Raw genomic sequence first — 23218 nt, 5'->3', positions numbered from 1 at the left:
GTATTGATTGGTCTTGTTGTATTAGGTCGTGTCATGTCTATGTACTTGCGTCAATGTTGTGTGGTCCACACAACATTGACGCAAGTACATAGACATGACACGACCTAATACAACAAGACCTATCAATACTTTGAATGTTCATGCATGCACACCTTGGGTGCAACACACTTGATGTGATTTGATAGTAAATCAATGAAATGTAGTTCCACTCGAAAAATTTAGAAAATAGCACAACAAACGAGGAGTTAAATTCTGCGTGAATATTTCATATGTACAATTTAGTTTAAAAGAGTTATCGTCTTCGCAAGAATGATGTATAACTTTCGTTTATCAAATAAAATAATTATAGCTTCTTGGATCCATGGGGTGGGGCAAGGCCTGGGTAGACCCCTCTTGGGTATGTCGGTGTGTAAAACCGATTTGTTATATTGTGCTCAGTATAAACATACGGGGCCATGACATGGAAAACTAAACATTTCATTACTCATTAGCAACACCTTGTAAGGACAAACGATTTTACATGGAAAAATTTCCTGAGTTCGATTTCATATTTTCGGCCCTTTAATATTAGTCGGGACATATACGTAGGCTTAGGTGGCATTAGGTCGTGTTGAGCACATGATTTTAATAATGATAATATAGTTCACTCGCCCTGTGCAACGACAAACCTTTTCAAATTACTATTGTTTGGTCTCGTTGTATTAGGTCGTGGCATGTCTACGTGTTGTGTCAATGTTGTATGGTTCATAGATGCACATACAACTCAGACGAAGCATTTGAAGTATTTTGCTAAGTAAATCAATTGCAATCAATGAAATCTAGTTCCACCCTTAGAAACTTCATACAACAAATAAGCATTAGTGAATAGAAATTTTATTTTTAATCGATAAATCTAGCTAAATAAAGATTAGGTAGATATAATAATACCTATATACATATATGTACAAGTACAATACAATTACTATCGAATTATATTGTAAAAGTAGGTTTATACCAAATAAGTGATATGGAGGCAATAATCAATTTCTTTGGTAGATATTGGTTTACTAGGGTCTCTTGTTCTTACCTAATAAATACAAAAATACTCCGTACAATGTAGATTGGAAAGGGTAGTGTAATACAAAGTAATTTTAGTCATTTTATGTCTAGGGCTCTAGGGGTAATGGGGTATAGGGTAAAATCAGTGAGCAGTCTGAGTAGCGAGCATAGAGTAATATGAGACTGAATATAGTACGTGCAAAAGATAAGCTCGTACTATCGTAGAGTGAGTATGATAATCAGGCTTAGACGATTACAATTTACGAGTATTTGCCTTTGTCTCTATTTGTTTAGTTTCCCTACAATTAAAATGTGATTTGTTAAGATTTAAGCCAATTTTTTTTTAAAGAAAATCGAGCAACATTGTCTTTTTAACTTTGATTACCTCTCGGGTAAAAATAGACCCGATCAAGATAAGCCCCCCCGACCCGGCCCGATTTTTTGCGGATTTGGGGAGAATTTTCTGGCCCGTTTTCCGGACCCGACTCGGACCTTTTTTTTTTGTCGGATTTGGGCAACATAAAACTACATTTTTTAGTTATAAATTTGGGCCGACCCGAAAATGGTCCAAAAAACCCGGTATCTTAGGCTCGAATTAGCAGGTTTGAGCACAAATTTTCAAACCTAATCTTAGCCCGCCACGTCCCGCTCGACGGGACTGTTTTTTATGCCTCGGATCGGTCCGAACCCAGTCCGGCCAACCATTTGATCAGGTCTAGACAAGAATATATGTAAATAATAAAATCAAAAAATAAAATAAAAATCATTTTCTTTGAGAATTTTACTTTTATATCCTTTTTATATGGCGGGACCCAGCACTTGCGCACTCAAATTATCAAAACCCAGTGGCGCATTTCCCTTTTTCGTCAAATAATCAAACCGGAGGTCTCACGATTTTCAACCGTTAGATCGCCGGCTAGCCGGAAAATATGGACCGACAGAACAACAGATACAGTAGCAGGCGAGTCCAACTCAACGATTCCATGCCCCGATTCGACGCCGCTCCTGGCGACACCGACGCCGAACCTCAGCCGTCTGCTGATAATCCGGTGGGAAAATTGGAGCCGTTCATGGGGGTCAAAGCTCGAAGGCTGGCTTCCTTTCATAGGGATTATAGAGGGGATTATCTTAATGTTTCTTCAAATCCTTACATTTTGAAGATTCTTGATAAACAAGGTAATTTATACCCCTTTCGAATTTCGTTTTCCTTTTTTTTTTTACTGGGATTATGTTTTTAGGGTTTATGTGAAGCTCTGATTTGTGTTTTTGTTGTATAATTTTGATTGATGATATTTTTTTTTGGTTGGAATCGTTGTTTGATTGTGTTGCCTGCTGAAATTATTGTTGTATGCAAATGTGGATTTATTGAGAATTGTTCTTGAAATTTTTAATAGAAAAAGGGTATGAACTCAATTATCAGGGTACTGGAATTTAAATGTTGGAATATGTATATAGAAAGTCTGTGGTAAATGGGAAAGTGTTGTCAAATTGAATGCTCAAAGTAGCATAACTAAATTCGTTGAGGGTAGGGGTGGATTGGATAATTTGAATTGAAGGTTGATTTGATTCAAGAGGTAGTGTAAATTAGACGGCCAGATTCTTTGAGTTTGAACTAAAATGCAAGGAGTAATTGAGCTGGCTTTTGTGATTTTTTATGTTGCTTCCAATGAGAGGGTTGATGGTGGTTGGAATGATAATGCATAGTTCTTAAAAGATTTAGCAACCAATTGTACTGTTTGACTCAGATTAGATTGGTAATAAGACCAAGTATATATGCAATTCAAGGGTTTCTGGTGTGAGATACGGAGGATTAGTTTTAATTGGGTAGTGGTGAGTGCATTGCACTTCTGTTACGATCTTTTTGTTGTTATACAAGTGTTGAATTTGGGACGAGTGATTATATTGAACCACAATAGCTGGTTCTGCTTCCTCTTCCTCTTCCGCTTCCTGCTGCAATTGTTGTTTGAAAACAATCCGAGGATATCTCGTAGTTGGTCTATTAATTTGTTTCGTCTTATGGTTAGGTCTATGCTAGTCTTATACTGTAGTTGTTACTTCTTAGTTGGTGGATGGAATATCCATGTCAGTTTAGGTGGTTGTGACTTGCTGGTTGAAAATAACCCCGTGGCCTTATCAGGTGAAGTTTTAGCTGTAGCATCAATTGTGTTTTTGAGCTTGCAAGACCGTATGGTTTTGCACGTGAAGAGGTCTGGACCCCTTATGGTTGGATCTGGGGAGGTCAAACTTTTTAAGGTGCCTGATAGATAAAATTTGGTTTTGAAGTTAAAGATATGGTAAATCAGTTATGATTGTTGAAATGGGATAAGAAAGTAGATATTTATTCCTTTTCCCCTTATACTTGTACATGCTGTTTTTACAGCATAAAGCTACCTGCCGTATCTAGCACTTGGTATGTGCTGTTTTGGAGTAGGCAAGATAGATAAGGTTTTTGTTAGGCAGTGATATATTCTAGGTGGAGATAACTCTAGATTATATTTCGAACAACTCATTAGAAGATAAGCTTGTGGAGAAATATATTGTAGCAGGTATTTGATAGTGTTGCCCAGAAGGAACTGTTATTTGTTTGCCTTAAATAAATGAGGCAACATGAGATTCCGGTAATCATGTTTGATAACGGTTACTTGTTTTATCATCTGCGATTTTTATAGGGTATCAAGCTTGATTTTCTCTGCCTAGTAGCTTTTGTTTATGATGGACTCCTTACTCTATCACACATTAACTCATTAGTCATACTCCTTTTGCCACTCACCTTTCAGTTTTTCAATCCTTTTCAAACATATGGATGAGTACAAGAATCTAGAGGAGGAATGTGTTGATCAGTTCTTAAGTTCACATCGCTAAATTGATTCTCGTATATTATTTCTGCTGCGATTTTCTTAATTCTACTTTTATAGCATCATTGATGCACAATTATTAAGTTGTTCTGCTGCTTGTTATTTTTGTTAGTACGAGAAGTGTGTGCATGCTATTCTAGTTACCGTCATTGAAAAGGTTTGATTGTTAGAAAGAATTTTGGATTCACTAATGAGGCTAGAAGAGTTTTAGTATCATGATGAATATCTGAGCTAATATAAATGCAAAAATCTATTAAAAGTCTAAAGTATGGTATATCATCTGGGAGAGGTCATCTTCTTCGTAATTCAAATTGCAGCATGGAGCCCGGTAAAAATTAGTTCATTATGGTGGATGTTTTTAAGCAGTTATGTTCTGGAACATCTTTGCACGTCATTGCCATTTCATAGAATTTAGTGGGAACTGGAAAGGGAACTTTTTTTTGATAGTAAGTATATGTTACGAGTATTTGGGAATGAATGCAAAATGGAGTGTCATTTTGAGATCTTGACGAGCTGTATGCTTTTATGATTGCTCTCTCTGAGCTTGGTTTGAGGACCTATCAATACTGTTCGTTGATTGAATCTTTTTTAAGAAAAATATTTTGCCTCTCTGTTATATAGGTGACAGGCAAGTTCTCTTTTCTGATAAAGTTTTGAAGTTTACTAGTACTGGAAAGATGAAGAGGCGCATCTTGATAGTGACAGACTTTGCTCTTTACGTGGTCGATCCTGAGAGCTATACCCTTAAACGGCGGATAACCCTTTCAGCGGTAGAGAAGCTATATCTAAGCAAATTATCGGATAATTTTTTCGCAATTGTTATTCCAACAGAGTATGATGTCCTGATGGCTAGCACTAGAAAGACTGAAATTGTAACTGTTTTGGTGGATGCTGCAAAGAATACATCTAACTTTGAGCTTGATGTGATTTTCAAGAACAGGTAATTTTCTACTTTATATGGCTCAATGTATCTCCTGAGTTCCCAAATTTTAAATTTGATTATTTGGCGTTGGAAGTCATGACTCGTCTATCAAAAACTGAAAACTCTTATTGGATGATATTTGTCATATGTTAGATGGAATTCAAATCTCAATTGACTATGTTTTTATGATCATCCTATATATTATCAATTGCAGTGCTTCTCGTCCATCTTAATCTGGTCGTTCAACATTCTTCCTTTTGTGCTTCATCTTATATGTGTCCTGTAAGCTTTAATTTTTATATAAAAGTGCAGACTTAGATGCTCGGTCAAATATATCCTTTATTTTTCTGCATAAATAGTTTAACAGTTTCAGGACTTCCCAGAGTTTCACCTACCAAATAAATCCGTTATTTTTTCTGCATAAATAGTTTAACAGCTTCAGGACTTCCAAGAGTTTCACCTACCACAGCCTTTCAGCCTTCAAATTTAACCCAAACCTCTCACTGCTGGCAATGGATACTGATTTAGCACCTGAGCTTTTATAAGTGTTGAACCATTCTGATTTATGTCTTCTGAAATGATGAGTTATTTAAGTACTGATTTGAGATGCTGTGTGAGGAGAGCGAAACATCATAAGGATCACTGCTGAAGTTAATTAGTATAAAGATGCATTTTAATTGAGGTATATTGATGATTTAGATGTATATTAGGGGCAGATTTAAGATTGTGGAGAAACTTCTTCAAAAAGAAGCAAAAAGTTTAACTTATGCCCTGTTCATAACATTTGATACTAACTGAACTGAACTAACTTTTCTAATCTAAAGTACTTTTGGCTGATACTGATGTTTTTGTTTTACGTGGCCAACATTTTTACTGATCAAAACTGGGTTTTATCAATTCACTAGTGCATGCTGTATTTATCACCTCATCTTCTCATATGTTTCTTATTATCCCCATCTTTCTCAGATGGCAGTTTCTGTCACCCCTACTGTTAAGTTAGATAATTAATGACAACTGAGTATTTCTGCATTTCCTATTGTTGTAAATTCGTAATCAGTTCATCTTATTGCTGTCTTTCTTTCTATATAGGTTCCAGTATAATCCGGCTGCTGATTTGGTGAAGGAAGTCCATTTCGAGGAAGTTGAAGGTTTGTCTAGTTCTTGCTTTTATATACTCCCTCCGTTCCAATATTTTTGCACTATTTACCTTTTAAGGAAATTTCCCAAATATTGCACCATTTCCATTATTAGAAATAAAATAGTTGTTCTCACACCACAAATATCCAATATACCCTTATGTCTTTAACTCTTCTTGATTTATTTAATGCTTGCAATCACACGAGCAAGTTTGTATTTTTGTCTCTTTCTCTCTTCTTTTTACCCACTACCAATTCTTTGACATAAACCTACATGGTGCAATAATATTGGAAAGGAAGAAGTATATAAAAGCCTAATTTCTCATGTTCAGTACTCAGTAATTCAGTATGGTTCATATAATAAGAGGTTTCCTCTATGTGTGTGTGTTCAGGCGGTGTAAAGACGAAAATATTACGCAAACCAGAAGACGACTAGTTTTGTCTTATAAAAACTCGAAAATCTCAGTGTTGCGGACATATTGCTGCATGATGATCCTTGGATTCCTATCAGCACGTATCCAGGTCCTCGGTACTAAAACCTTACTACTACTAGTCTACTACATAACGTGTATTCATGTACATCATTCTTTGCATTGTTCTTTTTTCATTTTCATTTTTTTAATTTTAAATCTTCGTGTTTGTTCTTACGGAAAGTTTAGATGATCCAAATGTGTAAATGTACTCTGAAATCCATGAGAATTCTTAAGTAAGTTTTCCAGTATTCAAGAGATTGTTCTCCAGTGGTGTTGTTTATTGCAAATATTTGATCTGGTTTTGGTTTGCGAGCATATAATAATGTACTCTGAAGCTCACAGTCTACCATGCGACCCTGTAAACGAAGGAGAAAACCCGTCATTGATCAATCTTGATCCAAGTAAACATTTTGAAGTAAACAAAACCATAATTAGCCTGAAAATTCTGACCTTAGTTATGTGTTTATGTTGCAATTTTGGTTGTTAGTGTTACTAATATCATGCACCTATGTACTTAACAAGTGTTAGTTACAAGGCGTGTTTATGTGATGTGAAATTACCAGCGTACCCCTATGATGTGTTTATAAAAACATCATTGTGTGCCGCCTCTCTATCCTCTGTCCCTTATGCTTAAATTTCAACTAGTATTGTACAACCGGTTGTTCTACGTGCATAATACGACTTAGGCTAACTTTTTGCTCGTTTTTTCTCTGGGAATGAGATTGTACCATGTACGTTATCGTTTAATTTAACATATCATGAGTTATAGAACTTTAATTTTCAGATTGAAAGTTTAAAGGTTTAGTAAATTACTTTAATTTCCATGCTCTGTTTTTGTCACAAAATGTGACATAGAAATCATCAAAGTATTCGACAAGATATAGTGATACAGTATATGATTTCATTAGTAAAGAATGATAACTTTTCCTGCCAAAAGAAATTAAAAAGAAAAAGAATGTTCAAAGGCCATAGAAAACTAAAAGATTTGAAAGGCACATCCCAATACTTTGAATCAAATTTCGTTTATATCATTACCCAGCGTATCTCCCTATAAATCTAAAATAAATACGTAATAAAAAAATTGCTCGCATTTTGACTTTTTAAAACACTTGGTTGTGGTAGTTTTAAGCAAGATCAATGTATAAAAAAAGGCGGTGATATTGTTTTAAATACTTCACTTCGAATCAAATTTCGTTTACATCATTATTATTTCCAAACTTTTCTTTTAGGCATCAAACCTTAAACTTGAAGCTGCAAAAAGGTTGAAGGCAGGTATAAATTTGACTTTGACAGTTTACATTTGCTGGAAATCTTGGAAGGGGAAATAAATCAATAATGTTCTTAGCTAACTCTTGACAAATTAGCTGGCTTTCTGGTTGGTAAACTACTTTCATGTTTCATCCCACTTTCCCCCCTTAAAAAATTATGACAAAACATAATGCACTAATATAATAAAATCATAAGCAAAATTATGACCATGTGCCTGAATTTATAAGCAAAATCATCATTTCTAATTAAAAATAATAATAAAAAATCCAGCAATAATTTGTTACAACTAAAATTAACTACAAAGACAAAGCAATCTTATAATCTTAATATTGTGGGGTGACATAGTTAGATGATCCTGTTTCTGTTGTATGTGAATGTGAAAGTCCTGTTGGTGTTGGAGTTGAAACTTCTGACGACAGCCGCGTATCGGAGTTTTCCCGCCGTATATCCTCCACCATCTTCACCACCTCTACCATCCTCGGCCGCTTCTCCGGGACCCGTTCAGTACAAGCCATACCTAGTTGTAACATTGTAACCATCTCTTCCTCAATGTTAGGGTACCTTAAAAGCTCCACATCAAATACTTCAGCAGTCCACTCTTCTCTGACAACTGAATACACCCATTTCACCAGGTGTGTGCCTTCCCCTAGGGGAGGTTTTCCTGTCAGGAGTTCTAGTATCAGGACTCCGAAACTGTAGACATCCGACATTTGTGTTGCTTTCCGGGGGTCCGTGAGTTCCGGGGCCCGGTACCCTATTATTCGTTGGATTGGTGGGGCCGTGGTTGTTACTATGGTTGCTAAGCCGAGGTCGGAAACACAACCGTAGTTTTGCTGGTTGAGGAAAATGTTTGAGGATTTTATGTTACCATGGACTAGTTTCCCGCCGTTTTGGGAATGCATGTGTGCAAGGCCTTTTGCTGCTCCTGTGGCGATTTTTAGCCGGGTTTCCCAGTCTAATGGAGCTCGGTTTTCTTTTCTTCCTGCAAAATACAGAACATGAACAGGTGATGGTTTAGTAGGGCCTAGATGTGTCAAAAATCGACCCAACCCGGAAATATTGGTCTTGAACTAGATTTTGTGACTTGTAACCCCGAATTTATCCGAACTCGAAAAACCCGAAAAGTAATGAGTTAAAACCCAACCGAATCCCTTTTTTACGCGATCGATTAAAAAAGGTTGTATTTATAGTAAAAAATGAGATTACAAAGATTACTTTCGTTGTTACTATTGTTGGGTGTAATATGATTTTGATTTGAATTATACACCATTTTATGGTTGAATTTGATTAAATAGAAACATGTGTATGAAATTTTGTTAATTTATGCACATATTTGTATATTTATTATCCAAATTAATAAAAATATAATACCCGTCTTAAAATCTTTCAACCCATTACTCCATTAGGTCGACCTGAATTAAACCGAAAAATAATTTTTTAAAACCCAACCCAACCACCTCGTTAAACAGGTCTAGTAGGATCCCTTCTTTTTACCTACTTCAAAAAAAAAAAAAAAAAAAAAACCTTGCAGAACATAAAACAATATAGGAAATCACATACCATGTAGCATTGTTGATAAGCTGCCCTGTCTGAAATAGTCATAAACCATGAGTTTTTCATCTTTGGAATAATAGTAAGCTCTCAAAGGAGCCACATTATCATGCTTAATATTACCAACAATCTCCATTTGTTGCTCGAATTCCCGTTTTCCCACATTCACTTCCTTCAGCCTCTTCACAACCACGGTGGTAGAATCCTCTAAGGCGGCCTTATACGTTGTCCCAAACATGCCCTTACCGAGCACCTCGGCCGAGGCCCGAAGAAGATCTTCCAAGTCAAATGCCATGTTAGACCCTTCGAAGAACGTGATCCTCGCGTTCCTCTCTTCTCGGGTTTCTGTAGGTGACCGCGATCTCTTCTTCTTCGTGTAGAATTTGTTCGTGTTTTGTGAGTCTACACCATTGTTTTCCTGGTTCTTGCTTTTTCTGTTCGAGAAAACAAGGATCATGCAGACTGCAATCATAGCAAACAAGATGACAGCACCAGCGACAACTATCCCCAACAATGCCGTCTCACTGATCCGTTTGGACTTACGGGTTGTCCCGTTAGTCGGGATTGATGATGGTATAGGAGGAATTGAAATCTCCCTTGAGGTAACATTATTACCACCAAAAGATGAACTTGGGAATCTTAAAAGGGAATTAGGAACACTCCCATTCAAATGGTTGTCAGAAAAGTTCAGAAACCTCAAACTTGGGATACCCAGATCAGGTATTTGACCCGAAAGCGAGTTTCTCGAAAGATCGAGGGTCGTAATCTGGGTTAAATTTGTAAACGAAGGAGGTATACTTCCATTGAAATTGTTATTGGATAAGTTCAACACTACCATGTTTTGCCAAACAGAGAAATCTGAAGGCAGAGGACCTGAAAACCTGTTTGACTGTAAATACAAAGAAGTTAAGTTACTCAACTTGGAAAAATCTGATGGAAAACTCCCTGAAATCCCATTGTTTCTAAGACTAAGTGTTTGAAGGAAAGAAAGACGGCTAATCGTGTTCGAAGGAAGCGATCCTCGGATTCCGATTCCCGGTAATCGGAGTGCGATAACAGCAGTTTTCTGATCATTACAGGTTACACCAGTCCAACTGGTGCATGCAGGAGTTTTCTGATCCCAATTCAGAGACCGCGAATGTGATGTGTATTGTAAGAACTCGAGTAATGCTTGTTTGTCACCCCATGGTTCACCATAAACATGTAATAAACATATTCCAAAGAAGATTATTGATGTAAATTTGAACCCAGATTTACCCATTTTGTTGTTGTTGCTGAATCCAGAAAACAGATTTGGTACAGTGATTTTAACTGGTTCTGACAATCTGGGTCATGATCTAGTGAAAAGAAAAAGAAGGGTTATAAATAGAAATTGATCAGAATTCAGAAAGACAGAAATATATAGTTATTGAAGAATTGAATGCATTTAATAGTAAAACGTTGTGAGTAGTAATTAAGTTCAACGGTCATTTTTGGCAGGCAGTGACAGTATTAAGAGCAGAATTAAGCAAATTCAATTACGGAATTACTAATACTAGTGCGTTTTTGCTTGTGAAAACTCAAGAAGTTAGGTGACTTGTTTGGTTTCCCAGGAAATATATTTTTACCTAATTTTGGCCAAAATCTTGATACTTGTACGAAAATATGTTCTAATCTTTTTGCAGAAAATGGGCAAAAATACTTCCAATTTTCCCGGGAAACAAACAAGAGGACACACAAGAGAGGGTTAATGTGCATGTCATTGATGTCAACCCTCAACCCACTTAGTAGTCGTAGTAACACGACCTGTGATCAAATCCCGTCTACGTGGATGTCAAGATTGTCAACCCTCAACCCACTTAGTAGTCGTAGTAACACGATCTGTGATCAAATCCCGTCTACACTGCTACCCTCGCAACACGTTATAGTGGATGTCAAGATTGTCAACCCTCAACCCATTTAATAAAGTGGTAGTCGCAGACTTGCAGTAACACGACTTGTGATCAAATTCCGTCTGTGTCACCCCTCGACTCACTTAATAAAGTGGTAGTCGCAGTAACACGACTTATGATTAAATCTCGTCTATAACCCCCAAAAAAAATGAGAGAAAGCTAGAGTTAAACTTACTTGTTAATGATGATGATCAAAGCATCCATATTTCTTCAATTTTTGCTCTTTCTAGAAATTCAACTGCAGAGGAAGAGAAAACAGAATTAAACAACAAAGTTGCGAACTTTTTAGACTTTTAGAAAGTGGGTATTTACCAGAAATTCATGAACTTCAACCAATCAACAATGGAGTCTGAATTAATCCTCTGAAATTCACCACCCAAATAAAAATAATACAGAGAAGAGAGAGAGAAAAGGAGAAATGATGGAATAGGGAAGAAGAGCATGTGAAGCAGAAATAATGTTTATTGCTTGCAAAAGGGGAAGTCATGAATAGAGAGAGACAAAGAGAGAAGGTCAGCCAATTAAAAAAAATACATTAATTAATACAAATTGATGGGATGATCAATTAAGGGAACTTAAATAATTAAAATGGTGATGACATTCAATGTTAATCAATTTAATTATGATTAAGATTATGTTCTTTTCAAATTATTCTTTTTGCTTATTGCTTAGACTCTGTTCTGTTCGACTTCTTTTGACTTATTTCAGACAAAATAAGTTCAGACAATATAAGTTCAGCAAAAACAAGTTATTTTCATACATTTTCATACACAAATAAGTTTATTTCAGACAAAATAAGTTTTTTTCAGATAAAATAAGTTCAGATAAGTTTAGAAAAGTTTAGATAATATAAGTTCAGTCAAAATAAGTCCAATAGGACGGGACCTTATTGTTCTTAAAAGTAGACTAGAGCAGACTCAAAAAAGCAAAAAAAACTCACGGAAAAAGTTCAAACCAGACTAAATCAGAAAATTTCATAACAAAATAGAACAAGGAAACTTGGATCAGGGAGCAAAAATTAGAAAAATCAGATCAGATCAATGCGAAAATAAGAAAAAATAGAATAATATTTTGTGGGAAGGATATGGGCGTATGAAGAGGGAGATGCATGTGGAGACAAAGTTAAGACAACGAAGGAAATTGGAAAAATCCATGTTTAATTGCTTGCTTAAACCATGAACTATGCATTTACTCTCTTGTTTGTTCCAACAACTTTAAATTCCTTTTATTATTTATCTCTCTTAAAAGAGATTTTGATTTGAATATATTGGTTTCCATGTGAGCAGCCTGGTTTTCCATTTTTCTCTATCTTATAGCAATTGTCTTTGTTATATAAAGGGAATTTTGGAGTATCATTTTGTTAGTTATAGAGGGTACATAACTAGGAGTACATATGTACGTTAATTGTAATTGAAGTATTAGTTGTGACATGTCATTTCTTGCCTTTTTAATGGATTTTCAAATTTTGGTATGATGATTTATTTGTCGTCACACATTTAATTTCAAGTTTGTATTATTCGTAGAACACAAATTATTGTATGTAGGAGTATTGAGAATTGTGTAAAGTTCGTATTTTAAGCTATTTCTTTTCTATGATGGACATGAGTTTTAGACAATGTCTTAAACTCTGGGACTGCACTTTGTGTGTCGGCCTCAAGTTGGTCGACTAGTCAACTACCTGGATTAAACAGCCAATGACTCATATGGCTTGATTGAGGTTGGCCGGAGCTAAGGGATGGAATGTAGTCGCTTAAGTGAAACTTTTGGAAAGTTGACTTTCTCCTTTTGACAATCTTACTGACTGACAGGGTTTCCCCTCAAACATGCGAAGAGCGTCCGAGATGCCTTATAGAAACATTGAGCGGGCTTCTCAGATTAGTGTTTGTGTTTCATATATACGAACAACGAAAAAAGTTAAACGAGTCAAGCTCGAACATGAAAAATTAAAGCTTGGTTAAGTTGTGCTCAAACTCAAGCTAGGAATTTTCTTCATCAAACCTAACTCGAACAGTCAAATACTTGGCTAGGCTCAGTGTCATCCATATTCGGATATTCCTTTATTCTCCTAGCTCATAAGATGTGTGTTGTAAGACCTTCAAACTTACTTTTATAATTTGAAACACTATAATTGTTTAGGTGCCCAATTTGGCTCCTATTTGGGTCCAATCTACACTAAAGATCATTAGGTTTCTATTTACTATATGCATAAAGGAATCGGTTCCTTATTGGCTTACAAGGCCCTATTATAATAAGCTCAACCGCCTTTATCATTAAACATTATAAGTAGACCGTCAAATGGTGAATCGCAATGTATGTTCATTATTGCTCTTGCACACAACCTCAATAAGATTTTTCTCTTACTCTATTCACCGTGTAACTAAGGCATCAGAGTAAGCAAGTCTTCTCCATTCAACGATTAAAGCCTCACTCGAGATGATTGGCTTCATACCCTAAACAATTACAAATCAGTTAGAGAAGATTAGTGTTTTAAAATGTTGATCAAAGTTAAATATCCAAACTTGGTCATATATTATCGAGTTTATCTCAACTTATCTTAACTTAGTTTATGCAAAATAAGCCAAACACAACCTCTCTTAACTCAATACACAAAGTAAATATAAAACAAAACAAAACAAAACACAAAAAAACTAAAAGATACAAAGTACATTTTTTATTTTTACTACTGTGCTAGAAGTCTAGAACAACTCAATGCGTGGATAAATATTCAATATGGGACTATAAGACTATTATACATTTAGTTGGACAAGAATAACAACAACATCAGAGTGGCGCAGCGGAAGCGTGGTGGGCCCATAACCCACAGGTCCCAGGATCGAAACCTGGCTCTGATATAAAGAGAAAGCTTCTTCCACCAACTTTTTTATTTTCCATTTTGCCCGTTTTAGCAGTTGGACCTGTGGGCCTCCAGCCCTTTATAATCCATATACACTTGGTAATTGTATCTGGACCTGGACCTGGATCTGGACCTGGACCTGGCCCATAACTCACTGGTTTTGCTAAACTCATTTAATATTTATGATTAAATTCTACGAAGTACTTGATTAATAAAACACATGCAAATATGAATTAGAGGTTGGCATTAGTGGGTTTAACAAGACAATTTTGTCTTAATATTCTCTACAAGTACCACTATTACCCCGTCAAAAAAAAAAGTACCACTATTACCAACTTAACTCATTTTATGTCAATGTTCATTAATGGTCATTTTTTTCTTTAAACAACTATCTACAAATTTATCAAATATTTTACACAAGCAACTAATTCAATCAATAGTTAAACCAATTAACAATTAACAACTAGTTAAATCAACTAACAACTATTTAAACCAATCAACAACTGAAAGGTAATTGTCGAACAAGCCCAAACTAGTAATAAATAGTATATAGTCTGAAATTGCTATATCAAATGCACAAAAGATAAAATAACGAGTTATATCCAAATATGAGAATTTAAATTAGTACTCCCCCCGTCCCTTAATACTCGCACCGGTTTGACCGGTGCGGAGTTTAAGACATTTGAATTGACTTATTAATTTAATGAGTGTTAGTTGATAGTGAGTATTTTTTTAATATAGTTAGTGGGAAATGTGTAATAGGTGGGGAGTGGTGAGTGGGGGTGTGAATTTTTAAATGATTTTGGTAGGGAATAAGTGTGTAGGTGGGGATAGTAAGTAAGTGTGAGAAATAATATAATATTGGTATAAATTTTCATTTATAGAAGCGGTGCAAGTATTAAGGGACGGCTCGAAAAGGAAAGCGTTGGAGTATTAAGGGGAGGAGGGAGTACTAACTTGTACTACCTCCGTTTCAAAAAGATCTTTGCAGTCACTATTTGCACGGACTCCAATGTAATATTTAACTACTAATATATTCAATTTCGTATGCGAAAAAATTATAAAAAATTGATATTCTGAAAATACATCCCGTGACCAATCTAACAAGATCTTATATGTAATGTTTTAATGTATATAACTGTGAGAATTTACGGTCAAATTTTTTATACTTTGGACACATTTTCTAAAGCGTAAAGAACTTTCTGAAACGGAGGTAGGAAGTTGTAATGACTAGTTCAATAATCAAAAGGCCTAAAAGGAGTACTATCTATAAACATGTTCGTTATTGTCTTTTGTTTCCAATTTTCAAGGCTAGTGCCATATGTTATGATAACAACCTATGTGACGACATGTCATTGTAATACTCAAACTCTTTAAGGGTTACTTATATAAGTGAACAATCAAGTAAACTTTATATACTCCCTCCGTCCCTTAATACTCGCACCGGTTTGACCGATGCGGAGTTTAAGACATTTAAATTGACTTATTAATTTAATGAGTGTTAGTTGATAGTGGGGTATTTTTTAATATAGTTAGTGGGAAATGTGTAAGAGGTGGAGAGTGATGAGTGGAGGACTGGAGGTGTGAATTTTTAAATGATTTTTTGTAGGGAATAGGGGTTAGGTGGGGTTAGTAAGTAAGTGTGAGAAATAATATAATATTGATATGAATTTCTATTTATAGAAGCGGTGCAAGTATTAAGGGACGACCCGAAAAGAAAAGCGGTGCGAGTATTAAGGGACAGAGGGAGTAAATGAGTGAAGGTGTTGGGTTTGAAGGTGTAAGGGAAGGGAGGAGAAGGCATAAGGTGGAGGCGCGTTCATACTTAACTTATCTTACTTGTCTGTGTCGGGTCGAAACTTGAAACGATAAAGTGTCAAGAAGTTTGGTGCGTCTGCGGGAGGAAGAGGTGGCGCGTATGTGGTGGCTGGTTGGGTAAAGTTTTGAGATTGAGGCATCTCTATCGTATAAGTGAAAAGATGAGGTTATTTTAGTAAATCCACTTTTGGTTTCCGCATTAGAAAGCCCAAAATTTTTAATCAATCTAGCCCCTTAAATAATTTTTTACCATTTTAGTGGATCTATTTATATGCGTTCGGCTCTATCTAACTTATATGTTTCTTATATTCGCACGAATTGCATTTATATTATATTTTTTTACATGTTATTTCAGGTTTAAATGTAATAACACAAATCTGTTCAAATATTCCGGGACAGTACGATACGAGTCACACGACTTCGCATTGTATTACAAAAGTCAACGCACCGCGATATTATTATCTCCTAGGAGAGGAAAATAACATATTCATAAAAGGGGGAAAATAGAAAGAGAAGAAAAATGCAAACCCTAAAATCGCGTTAAAATATCGCGCGATTTGCAAATCGGAAAACTATCGCTCCGTATTTATATATCTCTCTCTCTCTCCTCTAATTCTCTGCTGTAAGTTTCCGACATCAATCTCTCTTTTCTCGTTTATTTTCTCATCCTATTTTTAGTTTTCTCTATTTTTAAGCATTTTACACATTTCAATTATCCGATTTGATTACATAAATTGAATAAACAAATTCTCTTATGATAAATAATTTTATCGTTATGGATTAATTTTATCCTGAGCTAGAATGTCAAATGGGTTTTGTTTTGTTTGATGTAGCTAATTTGTCAAGGGTTTAAGTAAAATTTTGCCAATTTTTTGTTGGAACTAATTCATTTGGATGAACAAAACTAGTGATAATAATCATATAATGCAATTGGATAGCGATCAATCGTTCCTTGTGTTCGATTGGATTGTTGCCGCATTATTTGAGACTACATGTTTGATAATGTAATCTGCAATGTAATAAGAATGTATCCATTTGATCATGTAATGCATAATGCAATAAGGATGAATCCGTTTAATCATGTAATCCGAAATGTAATAAGGATGGATCTATTTGATCATGTAGTGCTTAATGCAATAAGGATGAATCCGTTTAATCATGTAATTGTAATAAGGATGAATCCATTTAATCATGTAATCCGTAATGAAGAAAGGATGAATGCATTTAAGCATGTAATCCGTAATGTAATAAGGATGGATCCATTTGATCATGTAATGCATAATGCAATAAGGATGAATCCGTTTAATCATGTAATCCGAAATGTAATAAGGATGGATCCATTTAATCATGTAATGCGTAATGTAAGAAGGATGAATCCGTTTAATCATGTAATCCGTAATGTAATAAGAAGGGATCCATTTGATCATGTAATGCATAGTGCAATAAGGATGAATCTGTTTACTCATGTACTAATGCGTATTGTAATAAGAATTGATCCATTTAATCATGTAGATTGAACACTATCTTATGCAATTTAAGTGTTTGTAAATCGATCACTTTGCTAAACTTGTACAAATTCTTCGTATTAGTCTTCCTTAGACAAGAACTAGTCAACTAGCTGCAAACATTTGGGTTTTGTTTTCTTTTACTAGTTGTTTGCAGATGTTTATTCAGATTTGAGCCCTGTTTGATGAGTTTATCTCCTGCAGAAAACATAATTTATTGATGCATAATATGCAAAATGTTGCATTGTTCTGTAAACTGAGTTGAGATCTCTTGTTAATTGATATTACTTTGATACCGATGCAGGGTGCAGATTACCATAAATTTTTAACAGATGGTTATGTTTATGCATTTTGGCATCAGTCATCAGAAGTAAGTAAATATTTGGCCTTGTTTCCAATCTCAGTTCTTGTTCATAGTCACTGTGTGTGTTGCTATGTTATTGTATGAGCAATTGAGAATATGAATAGCTGAATGCTCTTCGGACAGTATTTAGCAATAGAATAAACTTCAATGAGGTTTGTTTTCATGCCACATCATCATTTACAAACCTTGATTGTAATGAACCTTCTACCAACAATTGATAAACCTATATAAAGGTTTATATGTGGGATCCAAAATCATTCATCTCACTTAAAACAAATCAAAAAAAAAAAAATGTTTTGCATACATGGCAAAGACAAAGTACTTACTCTTTAGTAACCTTTGATTTTGGAACTTTTTCCAACATAGTGAGATTTGTCTACAAACCTCTAAAATTCAACACAAACCTATTATTGCTATTGCCGTAAGTTACAAGTTGGCTATGTGTTTTCCAGTTCGGATGGAAGGAATCCTTCTGGGTTACTATAACTTTGAAGTGTTTCTTAAACAAAAATTGTCACTTTATCAGTCAACATATAGAGATTGATTCACATTCATTTTGTTTTAGTGGTTCGTGAAAAGGATATATGTTGGGAGTATGCTGATAAATTGGATGGGAACAAGGTGAGATGCAAATTCTGTTCAAGAGTCTTAAATGGTGGAATCAGCAGATTGAAGCATCACTTATCCCGGTTTCCTAGTAAAGGAGTAAATCCCTGCAGCAAAGTAAGGGATGATGTTTCTGATAGAGTTCGGGCCATTATAGCAGCAAAAGACGACTTCAGAGAAATCCCACTTACTAAAAAGCCAAAGTTTGCAGAAACTAGTTCTCCCGGGAGTATAACCCTAAGCAAACCTCTCTTGTTTGTGGAAACAACATCTCCCGTTTCAAAGTTGCTTCCTACATTTAACCAAATAGATAATTCTTCCACCTCAAGTGAAGAAGAAAATGCAGAGGAAAGTGTTGCTCTGTTTTTCTTTGAGAATAAGTTAGATTTCAGTGTAGCAAGATCATCTTCTTACCAGGTTATGGTTGAAGCAATAAGAAAATGTGGTCCGGATTTTTCTGGCCCCACTGCCGAAACACTGAAGAACACATGGTTGGAAAGAGTCAAGTCCAAAGTGAATCTGGGGTTGAAGGACACCGAGAATGAATGGGTCAGAACCGGTTGTACAATCATTGCAGACACGTGGACTGATAACAAGTCACGAGCAATGGTCAACTTTTTGGTTTCATCACCTTCTAGAACCTTCTTTCACAAGTCAGTGGACGCGTCTTCTTATTTCAAGAACGTAAAATCTTTAGCTGATTTATTTGATTCTGTCATTCAAGAAATCGGCCCTGAAAACGTGGTGCAGATAATTGTTGATGGAGCATTGAGCTATTCCGGTGTGGCAAACCATATTCTGCAGAATTATGGAACGATCTTTATCTCTCCGTGTGCTTCTCACTGCATAAATTTGATACTTGAAGATTTTTGCAAGATTGATTGGGTGAATAAATGTATTGTACAGGCACAATCCATCACAAGATTCATCTACAATAGTACACCTTTGCTTGAATTCATGAAAAGTTATACAGCTGGTCAAGATGTAATTAAAACAGGCATTACAAAACCCGTTTCCAGTTTCCTCTCTTTGCAATCCATGTTTAAGCAAAGGAGTAAGCTGAAACTTATGGTCAATAGTCCCGAGTATTCCGTTACATCTGCTTGTGTAAACAAACAACAGAGCATATCATGTGCAGCGATTTTGGATGATAATGAATTTTGGAGAGCAGTTGAAGAATGTATAGCTGTTTCTGAACCGTTTCTGAGAATTCTGAGGGAAGTAGCTGATGGTAAACCTGCAGTAGGGTTCATTTACGAGCTTATGACAAGGGCGAAAGAGTCAATTCGAACATATTACATTATGGACGAGAGCAAGTGCAAGACGTTCTTGGATATAGTTGACAGTGGCTGGCATAATCAGCTTCATACATCGTTACATTCAGCTGGAGCGTTTTTGAACCCGTGTATACAGTATAACCCTGAAGTTAAGTTTTTGGGTGCTATAAAAGAAGATTTCTTCAATGTTTTGGAGAAACTGCTTCCAACGCCTGAATTAAGGCACAAAATCACTAACCAGGTTCTTTTGTTCCAGCGTGCAACTGGGATGTTTGGGTGTAACCTGGCAAAAGAAGCACGTGATACAGTTGCTCCTGGTAAGTTTACCGTTCTTGAAATTTGACTGTTTTATACATCATGTCACATTTTCCAAAGGATTGCCAAAATCCCACATTTCTACATCATTGTTGACCATTTTCCATTTTGTTCAAGTACCTGGACGAGCTAATCTGTCCATTTCAGAGTCGAAGGTTTCCAAGTCTTCGACTTTTGGAGTGTAAAATACTAAATTAAAACGGCTCATCTTACTGTTATTATTCAGTGTGAAATAGTAGCTAGTTGTGTGTTTAATTAAGGGTCAATTTTGATCTTTGTATTACGCCAAGGGAAGGGTACAGCTGTGTGTACGTTTAACCCTTTCAATCCTGTTCAAAGCAGGAGTCTTTTTAGAGGCATTGGTTATGTTGATGTTGAACATTTAGGGTGAGTTTATCCCTAGTCTGGAGGGGGGTTCGGAGCCAAAATCTTGGGATAATGTGGTAAAAGATGGAGCCAAACTCTTGGGATAATGTGGTAGAAGAATACAACAAGTCCGGAGGCGGGTTTGAAAATCCAAGACTTATTCAAGACTCTACTTTTTTCCCAACCAACTCAAATCATGCACAACATCACAATTTATCCTACGCAATTATCTTTTATTAGGAGTTTAGATGAGTTTGAGGATAATGTGTAAAAATAGGAAGAGTCTTGTGTGAGTTTGAATAATGCAAAAGTAGGTAGTGAAAAACCAATGTGGCAGAGTATGAAGTTTGGGGTTGAGTCTGGGGTAAACTCACCCTTAATTGCACTTTATTCTTAATTTGATTTGAAGTTAAACTGATGTGGCAGAGTCTGAAGTTTGGGGTTGAGTTCGAGGGATAAACTCACCCTTAATTGCACTTTATTCTTAATTTGATTTGAAGTTAAGTTAGGGATCAAAGAATCATATAACCACATCATAGTCTTGCAAATGTTACAGCTTTCTGCAAAATTGGTCAACTGGGTGGTTCAATTCCCCTGTGCATGAACTGAAGTTCATCTTTCACAGATAATATCACAGTCAATTAAAGTAAATTCTAATCTTCAACAAATTTGCAGGAGAATGGTGGGAGCAATACGGGGATTCAGCACCAGTATTACAGAAAGTAGCCATGAGAATCCTCAGTCAAGTTTGCAGTACTTCTACAACCGAGAAACAATGGAGTACGTTTCAGCAAATTCATTCCGAGAAGAGGAACAAAATCGACAAAGAAGCATTAAATGATCTCATCTACATAAATTACAACCTCAAGTTGGGAAGACCTAGAAATAACAAGTCTTTCGATGTGGATCCAATCCAGCTTGATGACATTGATATGACTTCGGAATGGGTGGAAGAAATTGAGACACCGAGCCCTACTCAGTGGCTTGATCGTTTTGGGACTTATGATGTAAGTGACTTGAACACGAGACAATTTAGCACCGCGTTTTTTGGTGGTGCAAATGACTTTGGTTTGTGAGTTCTAATACTATAAGCCAAAAATCATGTTTGTAATTTTGTATCATGTATATCCTTCTTATAGTTTAGCTCTAGGAATACCTTGTGATGGTTATTGTGATAATGGAAACATTTTTGTCACGACTTTCATGATAAGATTTCTTACATAAGAAACTCGTGTTCTTCCACATCAATGAGAAGATATGCAGACAATGTAACAACTAATTCCAGACAACGAGAGTAAAAAATTAGCCGGAATAAGATCTCTTCTTAGTTCTTACATAAGAAACTTGTGTTCTTCCACGTTGGTCATTGATGATATGCAGCTCGTGCATGAAGTTGAGACAATGTAACAACTATTTCTAGAAAACGAGAGTAAAAATTAACCGGAATAAACATAAGAAACTTGGTGTTCTTCCACATTGATCATCGATGATATGCAGCTCGTGCAGGAAGTTGACACAATGTAACAATTAATTTCAGATGAGAGTAAAAAAATTTAGGCTCAGAAATCTCAAATCATTTTATTCATGAAACATCAAGTTCTTGATCGACATTGAAAACAACTCTGAAACATCCAAAATTAGTGCATCTGATATGCTCTTGACATTACACCCAAAAACAGGGCAGAATTCAAAACTGAACAACTTAAAGATCAAACAACAAGTCCCAAATGCCATTCATTTTTTGTCCAAAAAACACAAAATTTCTCCATCATTTCATACAGATGAAATTCTCTGAAGTTAACCATCTTCGCTCGAACCGCTATTCGGGTCAATGGAACCCAATTCAGCCAGCATTTTATCTCTATTCTGCATTTGTCTTTCAACAGCAACCATATACAGACCAACTGCACTTCCAATTGCACACATCCAAAGAACCCTCATTGACCATTTATCAGGTATTCTTCCCCTTGTCATACTTTTTAATCCCTGTCAAAAATTCCAAGAAAAACAACAGACTTTGAATCTTTGATGTTAAATTGCAAACAATTTTTTTTAGCAAATCAATTCAATTCCAAATTAATCATCCAAAAATCTAAAAACTGGAAGAAAAATGCATCGAAATTACGGGGCGTCCAGTATCACATTACAAAGCTTCAATTGTTCGGATTTCGAAGTAGATAATGATTACAATTGGATGAAAATGTACTGCAGATTATGATGATTCGAGAAAAAGTGCTGAAATGAATACAATAAACCTCGGTGAAGTAGTGAGCTAGGGTTTGCTACATTTTCTCAAACCATTGGAAATAAATTGGGATCGAACACACAAATTTAGGCGAGAGAAAGAGAGAAATAAAGGTTACCTTTTGGAGACTAGAAGAACGATTGAACGTTTCCTCGGAGAATTAATTTGGGAAAATGATTTTTTTCACTGGTGTTTTAGTTGGAGGTTCTGGGTTTTAGAGCTCAACAGTCGAAATACCGTATTTTGTTTTGCAGTTTTATTTTGTACTTTCTCCATTTAGAAACTCCGTAACTTTTTTTTTTCCTATTTTAAAGGATAGGTACAAAAGTTAGAAAAATCTTCCTTCAATAGTTACTATCGTGTACTCATATATTAAAACGCATATACTCAATCTTAACCACTAGGTCAAGACATAATTGATTTCAACATGTCATACCTTTGCATCATCATATTGCATACATTCACATATGACTCAATTCAGTTCAGGTTCATTCGGTTCAATTCATATTCATTCAGTTCAATTCAGGTGAGATTAACTCAAGTATGATGCCCTATGAAGTGTAGATCATGGTCGGCCACGCCCACCATGACCTCAATCATATATTCACAGGCATTTTGGTAAATTCGCACACAGTTGCCAAGGAACATTCGAGGAGGACAAATAATATGGCAAATCCCTTCCCTTGACAAAAT

At 35.7% G+C, this 23218-nt stretch overlaps 4 protein-coding genes and 1 non-coding gene across 5 annotated transcripts; 3 read left to right on the top strand and 2 right to left on the bottom strand.

Moving 5' to 3' along the window:
* Positions 1-1872: 1872 nt before the first annotated feature.
* Positions 1873-6691, top strand: LOC110779442 (uncharacterized). The gene is made up of 4 exons (XM_021983959.2): positions 1873-2214; positions 4515-4833; positions 5905-5963; positions 6344-6691. Exons 1-4 carry the CDS (start codon positions 1968-1970, stop codon positions 6385-6387), a joined length of 669 nt encoding a protein of 222 aa, XP_021839651.1. The 5' UTR covers positions 1873-1967; the 3' UTR covers positions 6388-6691.
* A 1221-nt stretch (positions 6692-7912) lies between these two features.
* On the bottom strand, positions 7913-11693 carry LOC110779963 (probable inactive receptor kinase At4g23740). The gene is made up of 4 exons (XM_021984409.2): positions 11488-11693; positions 11351-11413; positions 9254-10581; positions 7913-8675 (listed from the first exon to the last, which is right to left on the bottom strand). The coding sequence occupies exons 3-4, from the start codon at positions 10503-10505 to the stop codon at positions 8017-8019; spliced, it is 1911 nt and encodes a 636-aa protein (XP_021840101.1). The 5' UTR covers positions 10506-10581; positions 11351-11413; positions 11488-11693; the 3' UTR covers positions 7913-8016.
* Positions 11694-13955: 2262 nt separating this feature from the next.
* TRNAM-CAU (transfer RNA methionine (anticodon CAU)) lies at positions 13956-14027 on the top strand. The gene has a single exon. It is a non-coding gene; the product is annotated as a tRNA-Met (tRNA).
* Positions 14028-16310: 2283 nt separating this feature from the next.
* On the top strand, positions 16311-21508 carry LOC110779952 (uncharacterized). The gene is made up of 4 exons (XM_021984399.2): positions 16311-16469; positions 17657-17722; positions 18282-19916; positions 20956-21508. Coding segments are annotated over exons 2-4 (2037 nt in total). The 5' UTR covers positions 16311-16469; positions 17657-17721; the 3' UTR covers positions 21357-21508.
* Positions 21509-21832: 324 nt separating this feature from the next.
* On the bottom strand, positions 21833-22801 carry LOC110779432 (uncharacterized). The gene is made up of 2 exons (XM_021983952.2): positions 22644-22801; positions 21833-22266 (listed from the first exon to the last, which is right to left on the bottom strand). Exon 2 carries the CDS (start codon positions 22252-22254, stop codon positions 22078-22080), a length of 177 nt encoding a protein of 58 aa, XP_021839644.1. The 5' UTR covers positions 22255-22266; positions 22644-22801; the 3' UTR covers positions 21833-22077.
* Positions 22802-23218: the final 417 nt, after the last annotated feature.

Source organism: Spinacia oleracea, chromosome 3 (genome assembly GCF_020520425.1).
Source record: "Spinacia oleracea cultivar Varoflay chromosome 3, BTI_SOV_V1, whole genome shotgun sequence".
NCBI classification, from domain to species: Eukaryota; Viridiplantae; Streptophyta; class Magnoliopsida; order Caryophyllales; family Amaranthaceae; genus Spinacia; species Spinacia oleracea.
This window is presented reverse-complemented; position numbering and strand designations above follow the sequence as displayed.

Excerpts from the sequence above, each read along its gene's own strand:
- LOC110779442 (XM_021983959.2), top strand. The coding sequence starts at position 1,968 with ATGGACCGACAGAACAACAGATACAGTAGCAGGCGAGTCCAACTCAAC. Across the intron at positions 2,215-4,514 it reads GAAGATTCTTGATAAACAAG|GTGACAGGCAAGTTCTCTTT; the intron begins GTAATTTATACC and ends TCTGTTATATAG. Across the intron at positions 5,964-6,343 it reads CCATTTCGAGGAAGTTGAAG|GCGGTGTAAAGACGAAAATA; the intron begins GTTTGTCTAGTT and ends GTGTGTGTTCAG.
- LOC110779963 (XM_021984409.2), bottom strand. The coding sequence starts at position 10,505 with ATGGGTAAATCTGGGTTCAAATTTACATCAATAATCTTCTTTGGAATA. Across the intron at positions 8,676-9,253 it reads CTTATCAACAATGCTACATG|GAAGAAAAGAAAACCGAGCT; the intron begins GTATGTGATTTC and ends TGTATTTTGCAG.
- LOC110779952 (XM_021984399.2), top strand. Across the intron at positions 19,917-20,955 it reads ACGTGATACAGTTGCTCCTG|GAGAATGGTGGGAGCAATAC; the intron begins GTAAGTTTACCG and ends ACAAATTTGCAG.
- LOC110779432 (XM_021983952.2), bottom strand. The coding sequence starts at position 22,254 with ATGACAAGGGGAAGAATACCTGATAAATGGTCAATGAGGGTTCTTTGG.